This window comes from Tenrec ecaudatus, chromosome X, assembly GCF_050624435.1.
Source record: "Tenrec ecaudatus isolate mTenEca1 chromosome X, mTenEca1.hap1, whole genome shotgun sequence".
NCBI lineage: Eukaryota > Metazoa > Chordata > Mammalia > Afrosoricida > Tenrecidae > Tenrec > Tenrec ecaudatus.
The window spans coordinates 81,494,441-81,511,258 of record NC_134548.1 but is presented as its reverse complement, the minus strand read 5'-3'; the positions used below and the strand labels follow the sequence as shown (position 1 = coordinate 81,511,258).

Below are 16,818 nucleotides of genomic sequence, written 5' to 3'. Positions count from 1 at the left end.
TTTACAAACAAATCAAATCCCCATTTTCAGAATAATATACTTTAATTTTTTATAAATGAAATTATGATAGTTTTATTTTCATTTTCAATTTTACTTCAGAGTCACATTTATCTACTGAAAGAGCCTCATAGTGCTCAAAAATTGTAGTTTGCCAACCAACTTCCTAGACCAACAGGGGAAAAAAGAAAGAAGAAATAGGAGGAAGATAAGAAGTGTGTGATTCATTGCCTCCATGAATTCTTTGCCATGAGACCAGAACTAGAGGGTACCTGGCTATCATGACTATCATTACTGAACATTTTAATTCCATAAAAGAATCCTAATAAAGGGGCATGCAGCAGAACACAATTTAGAATTCTCTTGGATGCTAGGCTTCCTGACCCCCTGAATGTTGGAAGAACCCCTGAAACTATTCCACCTGAGATAATCTTTAAATCTTAGACAAAAAATATCTCTTGAAGTCTTTTTAAAATCATTTTATTGAGGTCTCATACAACTCTTATCACAATCCATAGATACATCAATTGTGTCAAGCACATTTGTACATTCATTGCCCTCATCATTCTCAAAACATTTGCTCTCCACTTAAGCCCCTGGCATCAGCTCCTCATTTTCCCCTCCCTCGCCTCTCCCCCTCCCTCATGAACCCTTGATAATTTATAAATTATTATTTTGTCATATCTTACACTGTCCTACGTCTCCCTTCACCCACTTTTCTGTTGCCCATCCCTCAGTGAGGAGGTTATATGTAGATCCCTGTAATCAGTTCCCCCTTTTTACCCCACCCTCCCTTGACCCTCCCAGTATCGCCACTCTCAGCCCTGGTCCCGAAGGGATCATCTGTCTTGGATTCCCTGTGTTTCCAGTTCCTATCTGTACCAGTATACATCCTCTGGTGTAGCCAGATTTGTAAGGTATCATGATAGTGGGGGGGGGGGCAGGAAGCATTTAGGAACTAGAAGAAAGTTGTATATTTCATCCTTGCTATATTGCACCGTGACTTGCTCGTCCCCTCCCCACGACCCTTCCATAAGGGGATGTCCAGTTGCCTAAAGATAGGCTTTGGGTCTCCACTCCACACTCCCTCTCATTCACATTGATATGATTTTTTTGTTTTTTGACACCTGATACCTGATCCCTTCGACACCTCGTGATCCCATAGGCTGGTGTGCTTCTTCCATGTGGGATTCTTGCTTCTCAGCTAGATGGCCGCTTGTTTATCTTCAAGTCTTTAAGACCCCAAACCCTATATCTTTTGATAGCCGGGCACCATCATCAGCTTTCTTCACCACATTTGCTTATGCACTCATTTGTCTTCAGCAATCATATCGGGGAGGTGATCACACAATGATATGAAATCTTCTAAAGATCAAGTAATTCTTTAGCTTAACTAATAAAAAAAGTTTGCCTTAAGCATTATATGTTTTTTAAAGTATTTATTTAGAATCAAATTGACAACATCTCAAAAAGAATAATTCATGAATTATCAAGGGGGCATGGAGGTGGGGACATAATGAGGAGCTAATGCCAGGGGCTCAAGTAGAAAGAAAATGTTTTGAAAAAGATGACAACATATGTAAAGATATGTATGACAAAATGGATATATTTATTGATTGTGATAAGAGCTGTAAAATCTCCCAATAAAATAAAATTTAAATAAAAATTTTAAAACAGATTAAGCAAGAACTATAAGGAGCAGTGGATTTATTTTCATGGGAGAGGAACAACTTTAAAAGGAGAGTTTAAATGGTTGCACAACACAAAGAATGTTGTCAGTGTCACTAAGGTATGTGTAGAAGTTGAGCCCTGGATGTATGTTTAGCTGTGTATATTCTCAAGAAAAGAAATAAAGGATAAAAATTTTAATTACCAGTTATTTTAAGAAATCAAGTAAAAGTCAAAGGGAAAAACACAATGACAATATGCATAGTTTATTTTTTTGAGTTTTCAGATGGAACTTTTAAAACTATCGATATGTTCAAGAAAATATATTACAAAATGAATTTCATCAAATATCTGGAATATAATTTTCTAAGTATCAAATTGAGTCCCAGAAAGTTATTGCATGAGTGAAAGTATGCAGGTGATTTTCAAATATATAGGGAATTGCATAGGGCTAAAATAAGCAATATAATCTTTAAAAATAAGGTTGGACAGGCATCAAAGAACAAAAAATCATATCATTGACTGCACACCTCCATGATAGGATCGCTGAAGACAAATGGGTGCACAAGCAAATGTGGTGAAGAAAGCTGATGGTGCCCGGCTATCAAAAGAGATAGTGTCTGGGGTCTTAAAGGCTTGAAGGTGAACAAGCGGCCATCTCGCTCAGAAGCAAATAAGCCCACATGGAAGAAGCACACCGGCCAGTGCGATCACGAGGTGCCCAAGGGACCAGATATAAGGCATCATGCAAAAAATATATATAAGTGTGTGTATGTATGTGTATATATGTGTATATGTATGTGTATATATATATTATATTAAATGAAGGGGGAAGTGCAGAGTGGAGACCCAAGGCCCAAGTGTCGGCCAATGGAGATCCCCTCATAGAGGGGCTTAGGAGAGGAGATGGGTTAATTAGGGTGTGAGGTAGTATCGATGAAGAACACAGCTTTCCCCCAGATCCTGGATGCTTCCTCCCCCCAACTACCATGATCCGAATTCTACCTTGCAGGGCTGGATAGGACAGAGGCTGTACACTGGTACATATGAGGGTTGGAGGTACAGGGAATCCAGGGTGGATGATACCTTCAGGACCAAGGGCGTGAGGGAGGATGCTGGGAGAGTGGAGGGTGAGTGGGTTGGAAAGGGGGAACTGATTACAAGGAGCCACATGTGACCTCTTCCCTGGAGAGGGACAGCAGAGAAGGGGGGAAGGGAGACCCCGGATAGAGCAAGATATGACAAAATAACGAGGTATAAATTACCAAGGGCATATGAGGGAGGGATGAAAGGGGAGGGAGGGGGAGAAAAAAAAAAGAGGACCTAATACAAGGGGCTTAAGTGGAGAGCAAATGCCTTGAGAATGATTGGGGCAAGGAATGTATGGATGTGCTTTATACAATTGATGTATGTATATGTATGGATTGTGGTAAGAGTTGTTTGAGTCCCTAATAAAATGTAAAAGAAGAAAAAAAAATAAGGTTGGAAAGATTATGCAACCTGTTTCAAGACTCATAATGGTACAAAGCGTATTATATTTATATTAGTATTATATTATAGTTCACAAGTATAGTGAACTAGGTAAGTCAAACTAAATAAGTCTTCCTGATTTATGACATACGGTCATGTCAATTGGGATAAAGATGAGGCTGTCTGCTTCCATGAAGATTTACAGCCTCAAGCCCACGTAGAAGAAGCACACCAGCCTGTGTGACCACGAGCTGTCGAAGGGATCAAGTATCAAGCATCAAAGAACAAAAAATCATATCATTGTGAATGAGGGGGAGTGTGGAGTGGAGACTCAAAGCCCATCGGTAGGCAACTGGACACCCCCTTACTGAAGGGTTGTGGGGAGGAGATGAGCCAGGCAGGGTGCAGGGTTACAACGAGGAAAGATATAACTTTCCCCTAGTTCTTAAATACTTCCCCTGCCCCCCGCCCACTAGCATGATCCCAATACTACCTTGCAAATCTGGGTAGACCAGAGGAAGTGCATTGGTACAGATAGCAACTGAAAACACAGGGAATCCAGAACAGATGACTCCTTCAGGACCAGTGACGAGAGTGGTGATGTCTGGTGGGTGGAGGGAATGTGGGGTAGAAAGGGAGAACTGATTATAAGAATCTATGTATAGTCGCCTCCCTGGGGGATAGCCAGTAGAGAAGAGGGCAGAGGGAGATGTCGGACAGTGTAACATGACAAAATAATAATAATTTATGAATTATGGAGGGTTCATGGGGGGGAGGGGAAAAAACAAGGAGCCGATATTAAGGACTCAAGTGGAAGGCAAATGTTTTGAGAATGATGATGGCAACAAATGAACATGTGCTTGACACAATGGATGTATGTATGGATTATGTTAAGAATTTTACAAGCCCCCAATAAAATGATTTAAATTTTTAAAAAAAGATTTACAGCCTCAGAAACCCACTGTCTTATATGGTCACTATGAGTTGGAATCAATTCAATAGCAGTTGGCTTTTAAAATGTTTGCTATGTCAGAGTAATAATGTATAGATTGTTTGTTCAGTAAAAAGCATTAGTTCCATTCTCCATGAAAGAAAAATCAACATTACCTGCTACTTCAATATCATATAAAAATATTTTAAGATAGATTGTTGGCCTAAATGTGAAAAGTAATATAATAAAATGTTTAGAAGATACACTAAACGAAGATCTAATTGCTCTTGGTAGACAAAGGTTTCTTAATCAGGACCCAGATTGATAAAATGGACACTAAGAATGAAATGGCATCTCCCAGTGTGGGATACCATATTTTGTAATATATACACCTGGCAGAAGACTCATCTACAATACATGAAGAAATATAAATCAATAAGAAAAAGAGAATGAATTTAAAAACCCCAAAAGATTAGTTCACAAAAGTGGATGGCCACTATTTGGAGAGGTGCTTGACCTCTGTATTTCACCAGGGAATTACAAATTAAAAGCATAATGAGATATTTTCCAGAGCAGTTAAAATTAAAAATACTAACTAAACCAAGTGATACTAAAGATACAGAACAAATGGAAATCTTCAACACTGCTTGTGAGTGTTCAATGGACAATTCTCATGCACAGTCTGCTAAAAAAATGGACATATGCATACCCTGTGACCCATCACTACCACTATTTGATATGGTGTCAACATGAATGCAGCATGTGTTCCCTGAAAGAAATGAAAAAGGGTATAGAAAATAACTAATAGGCTTGAAATATTTATCCTTCGAATTGCCCGCTTACCAGGTTGACCCTGGGTTGTTGGTGTTTAGGAATTTGGATTTGTTAGAGTTTCCCCACCATTTCCAAAGTGATAAGCATTGTTTCTGTGTCTATTGTTTTGAGGGTATGGAAATTTGGTATTTGCTAGACCAGAAATCTTATATGACTGAATTTTTAAGCTGAGGTGAATTTCCTTGATAGACAACGTTTCATACCTGCTGTCACAATTTGATGCACGTGGTTTCATTTACCTTTTTCTTTGCTGATTTTGCTTCGTAAGCTTTTAGTATAATCGATCTTAGCACTGATTATGTCTATGTCCTATGTCTTTTTTTCCTTAAATCTTGTTTTAAAATAATTTTGTTGGGGGCTCGTACAACTCTTATCACAATCCATACATATATCCATTGTGTCAAGCACATTTGTACATTTGTAGCCATCATCATTCTCAAAACATTTTCTTTTTACTTGAGCCCTTGGGATCAGCTCCTCATTTTTTCCCTCCCTCTCTCACCCTCTCTCTCTCTCATGAACCCTTGATAATTTATAAATTATTATTATTTTTTCATGTCTCATACTGACCAATCTCTCCCTTCACCCACTTTCTGTTGTCCATCCCCCTGGGAGGGGGTTATAAGAAAATCATTGAGACCTGTTCCCCCTTTCTCCTCCCACCTTCCCCTTCCCCTCCTGGTATTTTTACTTTCATTATTGGTCCTGAGGTGTTTATCTATCCTGGATTTCTTGTGTTTCCAGCTCTTATCTGTACTCATGAACATGCTCCAATCTACTCAGATTTTTAAGGTAGAATTGGGGTCATGATAGGGTGTGGGTGGGAGGAAGCATTAAAAACTAGAGGAAAGTTGTATGTTTCATCAGTGTTATAATGTACCCTGACTGGCTTATCTCTTCTTTGTGTTGGGGGATGTCCAATTGTCTACATATGGGTTTTGGTCTCCCCTCCGCACTCCCCCTCATTCACATTGATATGATTCTTTTGTTCTGAGTCTTTGATGCCTGATACCTGATCTATGTATTATGTCTTGTGAGTCTTCCTAGTGAGTAATAAAACTTGAGGGTGGTCTTGAAACTCCCCCCAACAACAATAATATTTATAAGACCTTTAGTTATAATAGCCCCAAAAAGCTGAATGGATAAATACATTTTGATACATTCATACAGTGGAATGCTTTTACAGCAATGAAAATGAATAAATTCTATATATTAGAGTATAGGTGAATGTCATAGACATAATGCTGTATGAAAGAAAACATATTTTAAAAAGTACATTTTCTATTAATCTGTTAATGTAAAGCTAAACAATGAGAAGCCCCTACTGTGTATTGTAACCTGACTGTAAGTTAATTTTGAGAGATTGGGAAGATTAGTAACTAGGAAAGAGAACATGAGATGCAACTATAGTGCTAGTAATGTTCTATGTCTTGATTTTGTTTGTGTGCTTATTAGGCAAACATTCACCCATTGATACATTACAAAAAATTATCTAAAAGAGAGAGAGGGAAAAGTCAGTAGTTCTGTCGGTACTGATATAAAAAGATATCCACGATGTACTGTGGGGAGAAAAAAGTTTTAGGAAAATGTATATAATGCCATGTTATAAAAAGAAAACAAAACACCCTGTTTCTCTGCTGAGTGGATTTGGCTGTCAGGGTTAAAAGTTCCACCCAATGCCCTGTCAGACCAAAGAAACGTCCACATGTTTTCATCGGATCAAATAGAATTTGCTGTGCAATTGGAGAAACTCTCCTGCCATTTTTAAGCACAATGGCAGCGATATGAGGTGAATTTTCTGTGTTGTTGATGCACAACTTACTTTAATGAGGTTCATATTCAGTATAGCTTTTGGACTTTAATGAAATGTGGTACAAACACATTGGCTATTTAATTGTATCACTCAGAGAACTATTCATTGTATGTGTACTTTCTTTAATATCCAGACGATGTGACCTTTTAATAGATTACAATAGGTATCTAAAGGAATGCACTTGCAGCCCAGAATCGGTTTTAAATTATATATTCAGGTTGAACCAACTTCAGAAAAATACTCTGAGCACAGTTTCCACCACAGCTTTCAATTATAAGATCATTTCTTTGCCCATCCTCCGCTCTTTTTTCTTTCCCAAATCACCTCTTTGAGATACAGTTCCAGGTACATTGTATTCTCCTCGTATTTTGTCCACTGCTCTTTTGGTAAGATCTGCTACCTGATGGACAGGTCCAGGGCTTTCTCAATGCAAAACATGTGATGACTATTAAGGTTTTCAGGAAATATTCTTATGACTCCTTTGATATTTTTGTTCTCGTGTATTGTGTCATCTCACATTAACCCGAGTTTATTGAACCCCGCGGCATTGTAGTACTATTTGTATAATGGCATCTAGTCACCGGCTTGGGGCTGCAATGGTAGACCTGATCACCATTTTGACCCAAGAGCAAGCCTGGTGTGGCTTCTTTATAAGAGTATAATGAGTTATAGAAGTCTCAGTGCTTATGGTGGCCATGCACAGCACATGTTCACTGATTTGGAGACATAGAGCATAGTTCAGTCAGTCAATGAGTGTGAACTAAAACAAAAAGACGTTTTACACTTTGATTTATACACTAAAATTGCCTTGATTGTTTCTCAATTCTGCCGTAGGATGCAACAGTAAAATGAAACTCAGTGGACGACCCTACAGACATATGGGAGTCCTTGGAACTTCAAAACTATATGACATTCGAAAAACTATCTTTACTTTCACTCCACAGGTGGGTGTAATTAACTGCAAAGTTCACTGAGATAAATGGAAAGAAAATAGAAATAGTGCAGAAATAAAGCATGTACTGGAATTGGGACAAGTATTAAAGAGGTCTTGTACAAAGTGTTAAGTTACTCAGTAAATATTTGTTGAGTGGAACTGAATTGAATTTTCAGGGTAGAGCTATGACAAGTCCTGGGTGTTACAAAAACACTATTTAGGGACTTTTTACAAATGTTGGAATGTTTGTAAAATTATTCTCTATTTTTAAAATGTAAAAATAAGATGACTTGCTTTGTGTAAATAGAAGATATTTCCCCCCAACTACGGAGTTATATGTTTTTTGTTGATTTGAGTTAGATGGTTCTTTTTACATGCATGGAAATCCTTGATTGTCATCTTTTTAAAAAACATTTTATTAGGGGCTCATACAACTCTTATCACAATCCATACATATACATACATCAATTGTATAAAGCACATCCGCACATTCCCTGCCCCAATCATTCTAAAAGTATTTGCTCTCCACTTAAGCCCTTTGCATCAGGTCCTCTTTTTTTTTATTGTCATCTTAAAACCCAAGATGTCAGGATGCTTTAGCCATCCTTACCCTAGTGTTTACTAGCCAAAGCCTGGTTGTTAGTAGGTGCCAACAAGTGGGTTCTGACTTACAGCAATTGATGTACAACAGAACAAGACACTGCCTGGTAATGAGCGCAATCCTTACAGGTCCCTCTGTGTTTGAGACTATTGTTGCAACCACTGTGTCAGTCTGTCTCGTTGAGGGACATCCTCTTCTTTGCTGACTCTACCAAGGATAATGCCCTTCTCCATTGGCTGTTCCCTCCTGACAAAGGTATGTGAGGCAAAGTTTCATCATCCTTGCTTCTAAGACACATTTTGGCTGTACTTCTTGCAAGACACATTTGTTTGTTTTCTGACAGTCCAGGGTATATTTCCATATTCTTTGTCAACACAATAATTCAAGGGCATCAATTCTTCTCCAGTCTTCCTCCTTCATTGTCCAGCTTTTGCATGCATATGAGGCAATTCAAAATATGTTGGTTTAGGTCAGGCACACCTTACTCATCAGTGTGACAGCTTTGCGATATAACATTATTAAACAGTTGTTTTCTTTAGATTTATGAAATGAAATACATGAGCGATTCCAAAAATGACAAATTTTCACAAACTTTTTGAAGTTCCTTCACAGGTCAATTGATCTCTTGACTGCTATTTCCATGGACTTGATTGTGGATCCAAGTAAAATGAAATCCATGACTTCAACCATTTTTCCATTTATTGTGATGTTGCTTATTGTCAATCCATGTTGTTGAGGGCCGTCCTCCTTACTGCTGCCCCTCTACTTTACCAAACATGACGTTCCGGGGACTGCTCTCTCCTGACCATATGTGCAAACAACGTAAGATGAAATCTCCCCATCCTTACTTCTAGGGAGCTCTCTAGTCATACTTCTTCTAACACAGATTGGTTTGCCCTTTTAGCAGTACTTGGTACTTTCAATATTCTTCTCCAGCACAACTGAAATGCGTCAATTCTCCTTCAGTCTTCTTTATTTATTGTCCAACTTTCCCATGCAGATGAGGCAGTTGAAGACACCCGGGCTTGAAGAAGGTGCACCAGAGTCCTCAAGGCAACGCCTTCGCCTTTCAGTACTCTTAGGAGATCTTGTGCAGCAGATTTGCCTAATGCACCTTGTCTTTTGATCTTTTGACTGCTGCTTCCGTGAGCATTGATTGATTATGGATGCATGCAAGATGAAATCCTTGACAACTTCAACTTTTTATCCATTTATCATGTTACCTACTGGTCCAATTGTGAGGAGTTTCTCCTTCTTTACATTTAGTTTTAAACCATACGGAAGGCTACTATCCTTGAACTTTATCATCAAATGCTTCAAGTCTTCCTCACTTTCAGCAGGAAAGTTTGTGTTATTTGTATAATATAGGTTGTTCATTAGCCTTCATCCATTACTGATGCCACATTCATCTTCAGATGAGTCACCTTCTTGGCTTATTTGCTCAGCCTAGAGGCTGTATAAATATGGTGAGTGCATACAACCCTGACCCACACCTTACCTAATTTTAAACCATGCATTAGTCCCTTGTTCTATTCCCATACCTGCCTCATGATTTTCCCAAGGCTATTCATAGTTGGTTATGATCCACACAGTCTAATATCTTTGAATAATCAATGGAACACAAGTAAACATCTTTCTGGTATTCTCTGCTTTGAGTCAAAATCCATCTGACATCAGCAATGATATCTCTTGTTCCACATCCTCTTCTGAATCTGGCCTGAACCTCTGGCAGTTCCCACCTAATGTGCTGCTACAACCATTGTGGGGTGTTGTACAGCAACGTTTTACTGGAATGTGGTATCAGTGATATTGTTCTATGGTTTGATCATTATGTTAGGTCCCCTTTCTTTGAAATGAGTAAAAAATATGGATCTCTTCCACTCGGTTGGCCAAGTAACTGTCTTTCAAATTTCCTGGCAAAGACGAGTAAAGGATTTATCAGCTTTGTGAAATATTTCAATTCCCGGAGCCTTATTTTTGGCAAATGTTTTCAGTACAGCTTGAACTTCTTCGTTCAGCACCATTGTTTTTTGCTCATGTGCTTCTTCCTGAAATGGTAGAATGTTGACTAGTTCTTTGTGGTACAGTGACTCTGTGCATTCTTCCATCTTCTTTTGGATGCTTCCTACATCATTCAATATTTTGCCCATAGAATCTTTCAAAATTACAACTTGAGGCTTGAATTTTTCTTGAGTTCTTTCAGTTTCAGATATGCCGAGCATGTTATTTTTTGGTTTTTTAATTCTAGGTCTTTGTACATTTCATTATAATGTTAAATTTTGCCTTCTTGAGTTGCCCTTTGAAATTTTCTATCCAGCTCTTTGACTTCATCATTTCTTCCCTGTGCTTTATTTACTTTACAATTCAGAGCAAGTTTCAAAGTCTATTGTGACATCCACTTTGATCTTTTCTTTGTTTCCTGTCTGTTTTGTTTCCTGACTTTTTAATAACCTTTTACTTCATGTATGATGTTCTTGAGGTCCTCCCACAGCTCCTCAGGCCTTCTGTAATTAGTTTTCTTTATTTCTATGTTAGATATTTGAAATACACCCTTATTCTGGTTCTAAACAAAAAGGAATGAGAATGACAGTTAACAAATAAAACATCACACGGAATATTGTGATATGACTACAGCAGTCTTGTATTTGAATTTTAAGAAAGAAAAATGCATTTCTCTTTTTAAATCATTGTATTGGGCGCTCGTACAACTCTTATCACAATACATGTATACATCCATTGTGTCACGCATATTTGCACATTTCTTGCCCTCATTCTCAAAACATTTGCTTTCCACTTGAGCCCTTGGTATCAGCGGAAAAGAACATTTCAAAACAGCGAGATATACAGCTCCAAAAAAATCAAAAAGGTTTTAACTGCCCCACTCACTCCAAAGCCCATTCATCTCCTTCAGCATCCCAACGATGAGCATGTTCGATTGAATTCTATACTAAGAGAGGCAAACACGCTGCACCACTGACATCACAGGACAGTTGCCTATAAAACTAGACTTCTGGGCTCCAGCTTCCTTCCCTCAGAGGCCATCTTCCTCATCCAGGAGAGCAGTGTTCTGCGCAACCTCTGAATCATGCTCATATTGTGCTGCCAAAGCTGGGTCCCTAACAACCTCTGGTGAAGCAAGAGCAGGCCTGACAACAAAATGCAAGTCCGGATCTCCGAATACTTTTCTAACAAACCAAAAGAAGATCTGTTCAAAGTGGTAGTTACTTTTGACAAAAGTGTTACAGTACTGAAGGTTCTTCTTTCAGTGGAAGACCATGGAGTTTGCCTTAACCTTCCTTTGTTGCCACACAGCACAATAGGTATGTTTTCACATTTTTGAACCACATCCCTATGCCAATTAGGCACAGTCTTGTAGCTCTTGTGGTTATGTCCAACATTATAATTGGCTTGGGTAGAATAGCCATCTCTCAGGTCTCCAATTTTTTCTTGACCAGCCGTATCCCACATGTTGAATTTAATCGGTCCTCTGTTAGAATGGAACACAAGGGGCTAGACCTCATTGCCTAAGGTGGTTAAATACTTCTTAAATTCACCAGTCACAGGACATTTCACACATGTCATTTTTTACAGTGCCACTATCACCAGTACAAATTTTAAATGGACTTGGGGTTCTCCTTGGGTGGCCATCCTGATGGATCTTCCAGAAGTGTCACCAGGCCATCTGCCTGAGACCTTCGGTCATTAGTTTTCATTATAGCAAGTCGGTTCTTGAGATGTTCTCAAAATTCAGATGGGATAGACTCAAGGTCATATTTTGGCTCGCGTGGATTTGTTTTCATTTTCTTCAGCTTCATTACATGGGGAATCATCCAATAACTGCCAAACCACTGAGAATCGTGGCTTATTCAAATTGACACTTACTTTGGGCTGGATACAAATCAATTCAGGATTTACTTTGTCTTCTTGAGCAACTCTTTGAAATCTTCTACACAGCTCTTTTTCTTCCCTTCAATTTAGCTAATCTACACTCAAGAACAAGTTTCAGAGACTCTTCAGTGATGCATTTTGTTTTTCTGCCTTTTTAACTACCTTTTTTCTTCACTCGTGGTGTCCTTGATGCCATTAATACATCTAGTATTCTTCCCACACACACTTAATTAGCAATTTAAAAATTAAAAGAAAGAAAGGGAAAAAATATATACAGGGATAGAACCCTCTTCCAAATCCTATAGATCCTCAACCTAAAAAAATTCAGTGAATTATTTCTGTCCTTGAAATGGTCTCTTATATTTAGATTGTATGCTCAAGGTTGTATTTTGGCTTTTTTGAACACAGTACAATATTATACCACATTATATGTATATGTGGGGATGGAGAAAGTCTTTTCTGGAAACTTTTGTCATCTCATATGTGAAATAATACAATTGAGGTATATCAAAGGAACATGTATTGCCATTCCTTACTCTGCTATTTGAGTTTGCTAGTCCATGTACTTTCTCTCAGCCTTAGTTTTCACCTACTAAGTGAGGAAATGCCCTCACTGGGTTGTTATAAACATAAATGAAATTATGTACTTGAAAATGTTTTGTAAGCTGTAGCTCATTGTAAAAATGACTTAGTATTACAGTCATTCCTCATTATCTGCAGGGATTTATTCCAGAACTCCCATTGATACCAAAATCCATGGATGCCAAAGTCCTTTGTATAAAATGACATTGTGTTTTCATGTCACCTACGCGTATCCTCCAATACACTTTAAATCATTGCTAGATTACTTATACTATCTAATATGTGTTAGTCTTGGTAGACTAGAGAAACAAATTCATTGACACATATATATGTACAAGAGAGAATTTTATATCAAGTAATTATGCATCAACAAAACACCCCAGCCTAATCCATATCAAGTCAATAAGTTCTACATTAGCCCATAGGTCCTATATTAGCCCATGAATTCCTTCCTCTCCAGGCTCACGCAGCACGTGCAATGATGCCAAATGCAGGGAGATCACAGGCCGGTGGGTGGAAAGTCCTGTGGATCTAATGGCAGTGGACTCATCTCCAGGGTTCTGGCTGCCATCAGTGTGGCTCCATGTGGATTGTCAGCAGGAATGTGTAGCAGAGAGAGTGTGTCCTGCCTCCAGGGAGGAAGAGAGGAAGTCCCAGAATCCTCATGAAAAGGCCACGCCCACAAGAAGGCATCACCAGGCTGTGACCTGATTGACAGACTAGACTCCACCCCTTCATTCTTTTATCAAGTTGACATGAAATTGTGTAACCACCACAGAGGGGCTTCAAAGAGATCCATGAAAAATCTAACTTAAAAATCATGGATTTTTACCCAAGAACTTTTTGAAGCCCCCTCATGCAATATAAATGCTATATAAATATCACTTTATGCTCCCTTTTTGTTTTGGTTCTTTGACTATTTAATTGCTCCCTCCAAATATTTTAAACCCATGGTTGGTTAAGTCCATACACATGGGACCCATGAATATACAAAACTGATTCTATAAGTACCAATTAACTACTGGATACAATGGGAAGTATTAGATTTTAAATTGGAGTGTATTGTCTCTATGATATCATGCATGACCCTGAGAATATGTGACAATTTAAAATATAATTTTATAGTTAGGGGAATGCTTTAATCAGAGTTGCTATATTTCCTTTTTACAGTTTATAGACCAGCAACAATTCTACTTGGCTCTGGACAACCAGATGATCGTGGAAATGCTTAGGACAGACCTCTCCTACATTTGCAGCCGGTGGAGGATGACGGGGCAGCCTACCATCACCTTTCCTATCTCACACACCATGCTTGGTAAGTGCTGTGTGAGGCAAAAACACAAATGCATTTTTTAAGTAAAACAAGTTTAGCGCTTCAAATTCTTATGGTCAATGGAGAGCTACTTCTTATCATTTATTCTTTCAATATTTTTTATTAGTTCATATTTTGTACCAGGCACTTTTTTAATCACTAAAAATAAAAGGATCAAGAAAGAAGGTGAGATTTCTGCTGTTGTAAAGTTTATATTTTAGAAGAAAAAGGCAGACAAAAATATGTATCAAATAAATGAATATACAAGAATATTTCAGAGTTCTGTGATTCAAAAATTGTAGCTCAGTAACTTTCTTGGGAACTACTTTAGTATTTATTTTCAAGGTCAGTTTGTGAAACTTTAGTCATGTAATTCCTTGATGAGACAGTAATGCAACATTCTTTGTCATATTTACTATAGTGGAACATCAAGATTTTAGAATGTTAGTCTTCATCTAAGGCCTACTCATCTGAATCAGTAAAATTTGGCAGTGGAAAGGGGTTTTTTTTGTTTATCTTTCCCTTTTTGGAAGGACTCCTTGACGTCTTATACATAAAGGTTTTTCCAGAAGGTTAAAATCTTCAAAAGTTTTTAAACAAGGATGTGATGAAAGTGATGTTTAGGGGCTATTGGTGTGATGATAATATGCACCATACGAAAGAGAGACTTATGCTAAGGACACTAATATTGGTATAAGGATATGAGATGATACAATGAATCGGTGGTGGAAAAAATGAAATTAAACAAGGATATGAGAATCATTTTAAATAACATCTAAGTCAGATATTGACTAGCTTAATTATGAGGAATGAATGAGGATAAATTCAAGACAGAGACTAGGTGTTGCCATTAGTAAATGCAGAAAAAGTCTAGGAGAAGGTGCCATTTTTAAAGGAACGTGTTAAACTTGTGGTGACAAGGAGATTAAATTTTAAATATCTAATAGTTGGTAAAGTAGACAGGCAGAGACACAGAGGAAGACCCTCAACAAGATGGATTGACTCTGTGGCTGCAACAATGAGCTGAAATGCAAGAATCATTGTGAGAATGGTACAGGATCAGATGGTGTTCTGTTCTGTCACACATAGCATCATTATGAATTGGAATCTACTCGACAACACAATAATCGTAACTATGAGATGTACAACCACCGCTTAGAAAGTAGACGAAAGCGAAAGATCTACATTTAAATCATGCAGTTTGATACTTGAGATGTGAACACATGACAAAATAACAGCCACCATGGCAGTAATAACTACAGCATTCATTGAGTACTTTTTCAAAACCAGAACTTTCAGTGCATTATTTTAAAATATCTATAAGAAGCCCATTCAGCTAGTTACTATTAATAGACACATTTTATAAGGAGGAAGCTGATTTGTTCAGAGTCCCAAAGCTAGTGAGTGACAGAGATAGGCCTCAAATCAGTCAGTTTCCAAAGTCAACATAACTAACAAACATGTTTTGCCAGCCAAAATTTTATGCTAGTGAAATGAGGAAAAACATCAGTTAATGCAATAAAATATGAATTCTTTAAATTCTTATATTAAAGATAGATATTTCTAGAATATGTAAAAGCACAAGATCCAGTGAAATGTTATTCACAAAGATATTCTTAAAATAAAATTGTTTGGAAAGATGGAAAATAAATTATTATGCAAACATATGTAAATGCTCACAAAAAGAAAGTGGTTGCAATATTAATATCAAAACTAGTTGAGCTCAGGGAGAAAAGGAGTGAGATCAAAATCATATTTCATAGTGATAAAAGTATAGTATACCAAGATAATCTAGATAATCTAATATTTGTGAACTTTTATCTCCTGAATAATGTCTGTGAAATGTATACTATAAAAAAAGTTTATGAAAATCCCAACTACAAAAGCAATATGATAAAATTAAGGTATATTCATAGTGGGCAACTGGGCAACTATAACATACCTGTATCAGAATGTCACAGATCCATTTTACCAAAAAAATTGATTTGCTAAATAAGAATTTTGTGTTTGTGAGTATACATATAATACTGTACCCCAAATATTATGTTGTAGTTAAGATTTTGTATCAACTTGACTGGGCCAGGATGCTCAGTGGCTTGGTAGTTAACACCGAGCAATCCCCCATGACTTGACCTAATACAATGTAAGCACAGCTTCATAATGGGATATGATTAGGGTGAAACACAACATCCTTACTCAAGTCACACCTCTGATGCAATTGATTGTCTTGCTTCCAGTATGAGTGAATGATTGTTCTTTTGCTGTGCCTATCTTCTGCATCTGACTCAACCACCTCCAAGTCTTTGAACTTGCACCAATGGCCAGCCATATTGCCTGCTTATCCTGGGAATCATCAGTGGCCGATCATCTGGCCTGGAAAAATTGGTTCTATCTACTTCTGCAGCTACAACTCTGACCTGCTGACCTTCAATTAATTCACCTCTGCATCTACAGGCCTGACCTGCTGACCTTGGATTAATTATAATATCACAGTGGTTACATGTTGAATTGATAAGCCCAAGGCCAGCAATTGGAAACTACCAGCTGCTCCTTGGGAAGCTTTCTATTCCCATAAAGAGTTGCAGTCTCAGAAACCCACAGGGGTAGTTCTACCCAATCCTATAGGGTCACTATGAGTTGGAATCAACTTTTGGTTTCTTTGGGTTTTATTGGTAGTCACCAGCCATTGCGTTCCTGTAGATTTTGTGTTCATCATCTATGAGAAGGGACAATTAACAGATGCCAACAGCAAGATGACAAAGATGTGGGAATTATCTGACTTTAATGA

At 37.9% G+C, this 16,818-nt stretch overlaps 1 protein-coding gene and 1 pseudogene across 2 annotated transcripts in view; one reads left to right on the top strand and one right to left on the bottom strand.

The window, feature by feature from the left end:
• Positions 1 to 16,818, top strand: part of PHKA1 (phosphorylase kinase regulatory subunit alpha 1) — a 274,019-nt gene that overhangs the window by 146,939 nt on the left and 110,262 nt on the right. For both annotated transcript variants that reach the window (XM_075538855.1, XM_075538854.1), the window contains 2 exons: positions 7,548 to 7,657; positions 13,889 to 14,033. In XM_075538855.1, coding sequence (XP_075394970.1) covers positions 7,548 to 7,657; positions 13,889 to 14,033 — 255 coding nt within the window. The remainder of the gene's footprint in view (positions 1 to 7,547; positions 7,658 to 13,888; positions 14,034 to 16,818) is intronic.
• Positions 6,993 to 7,329, bottom strand: LOC142434848 (cytochrome b-c1 complex subunit 7 pseudogene; annotated as a pseudogene).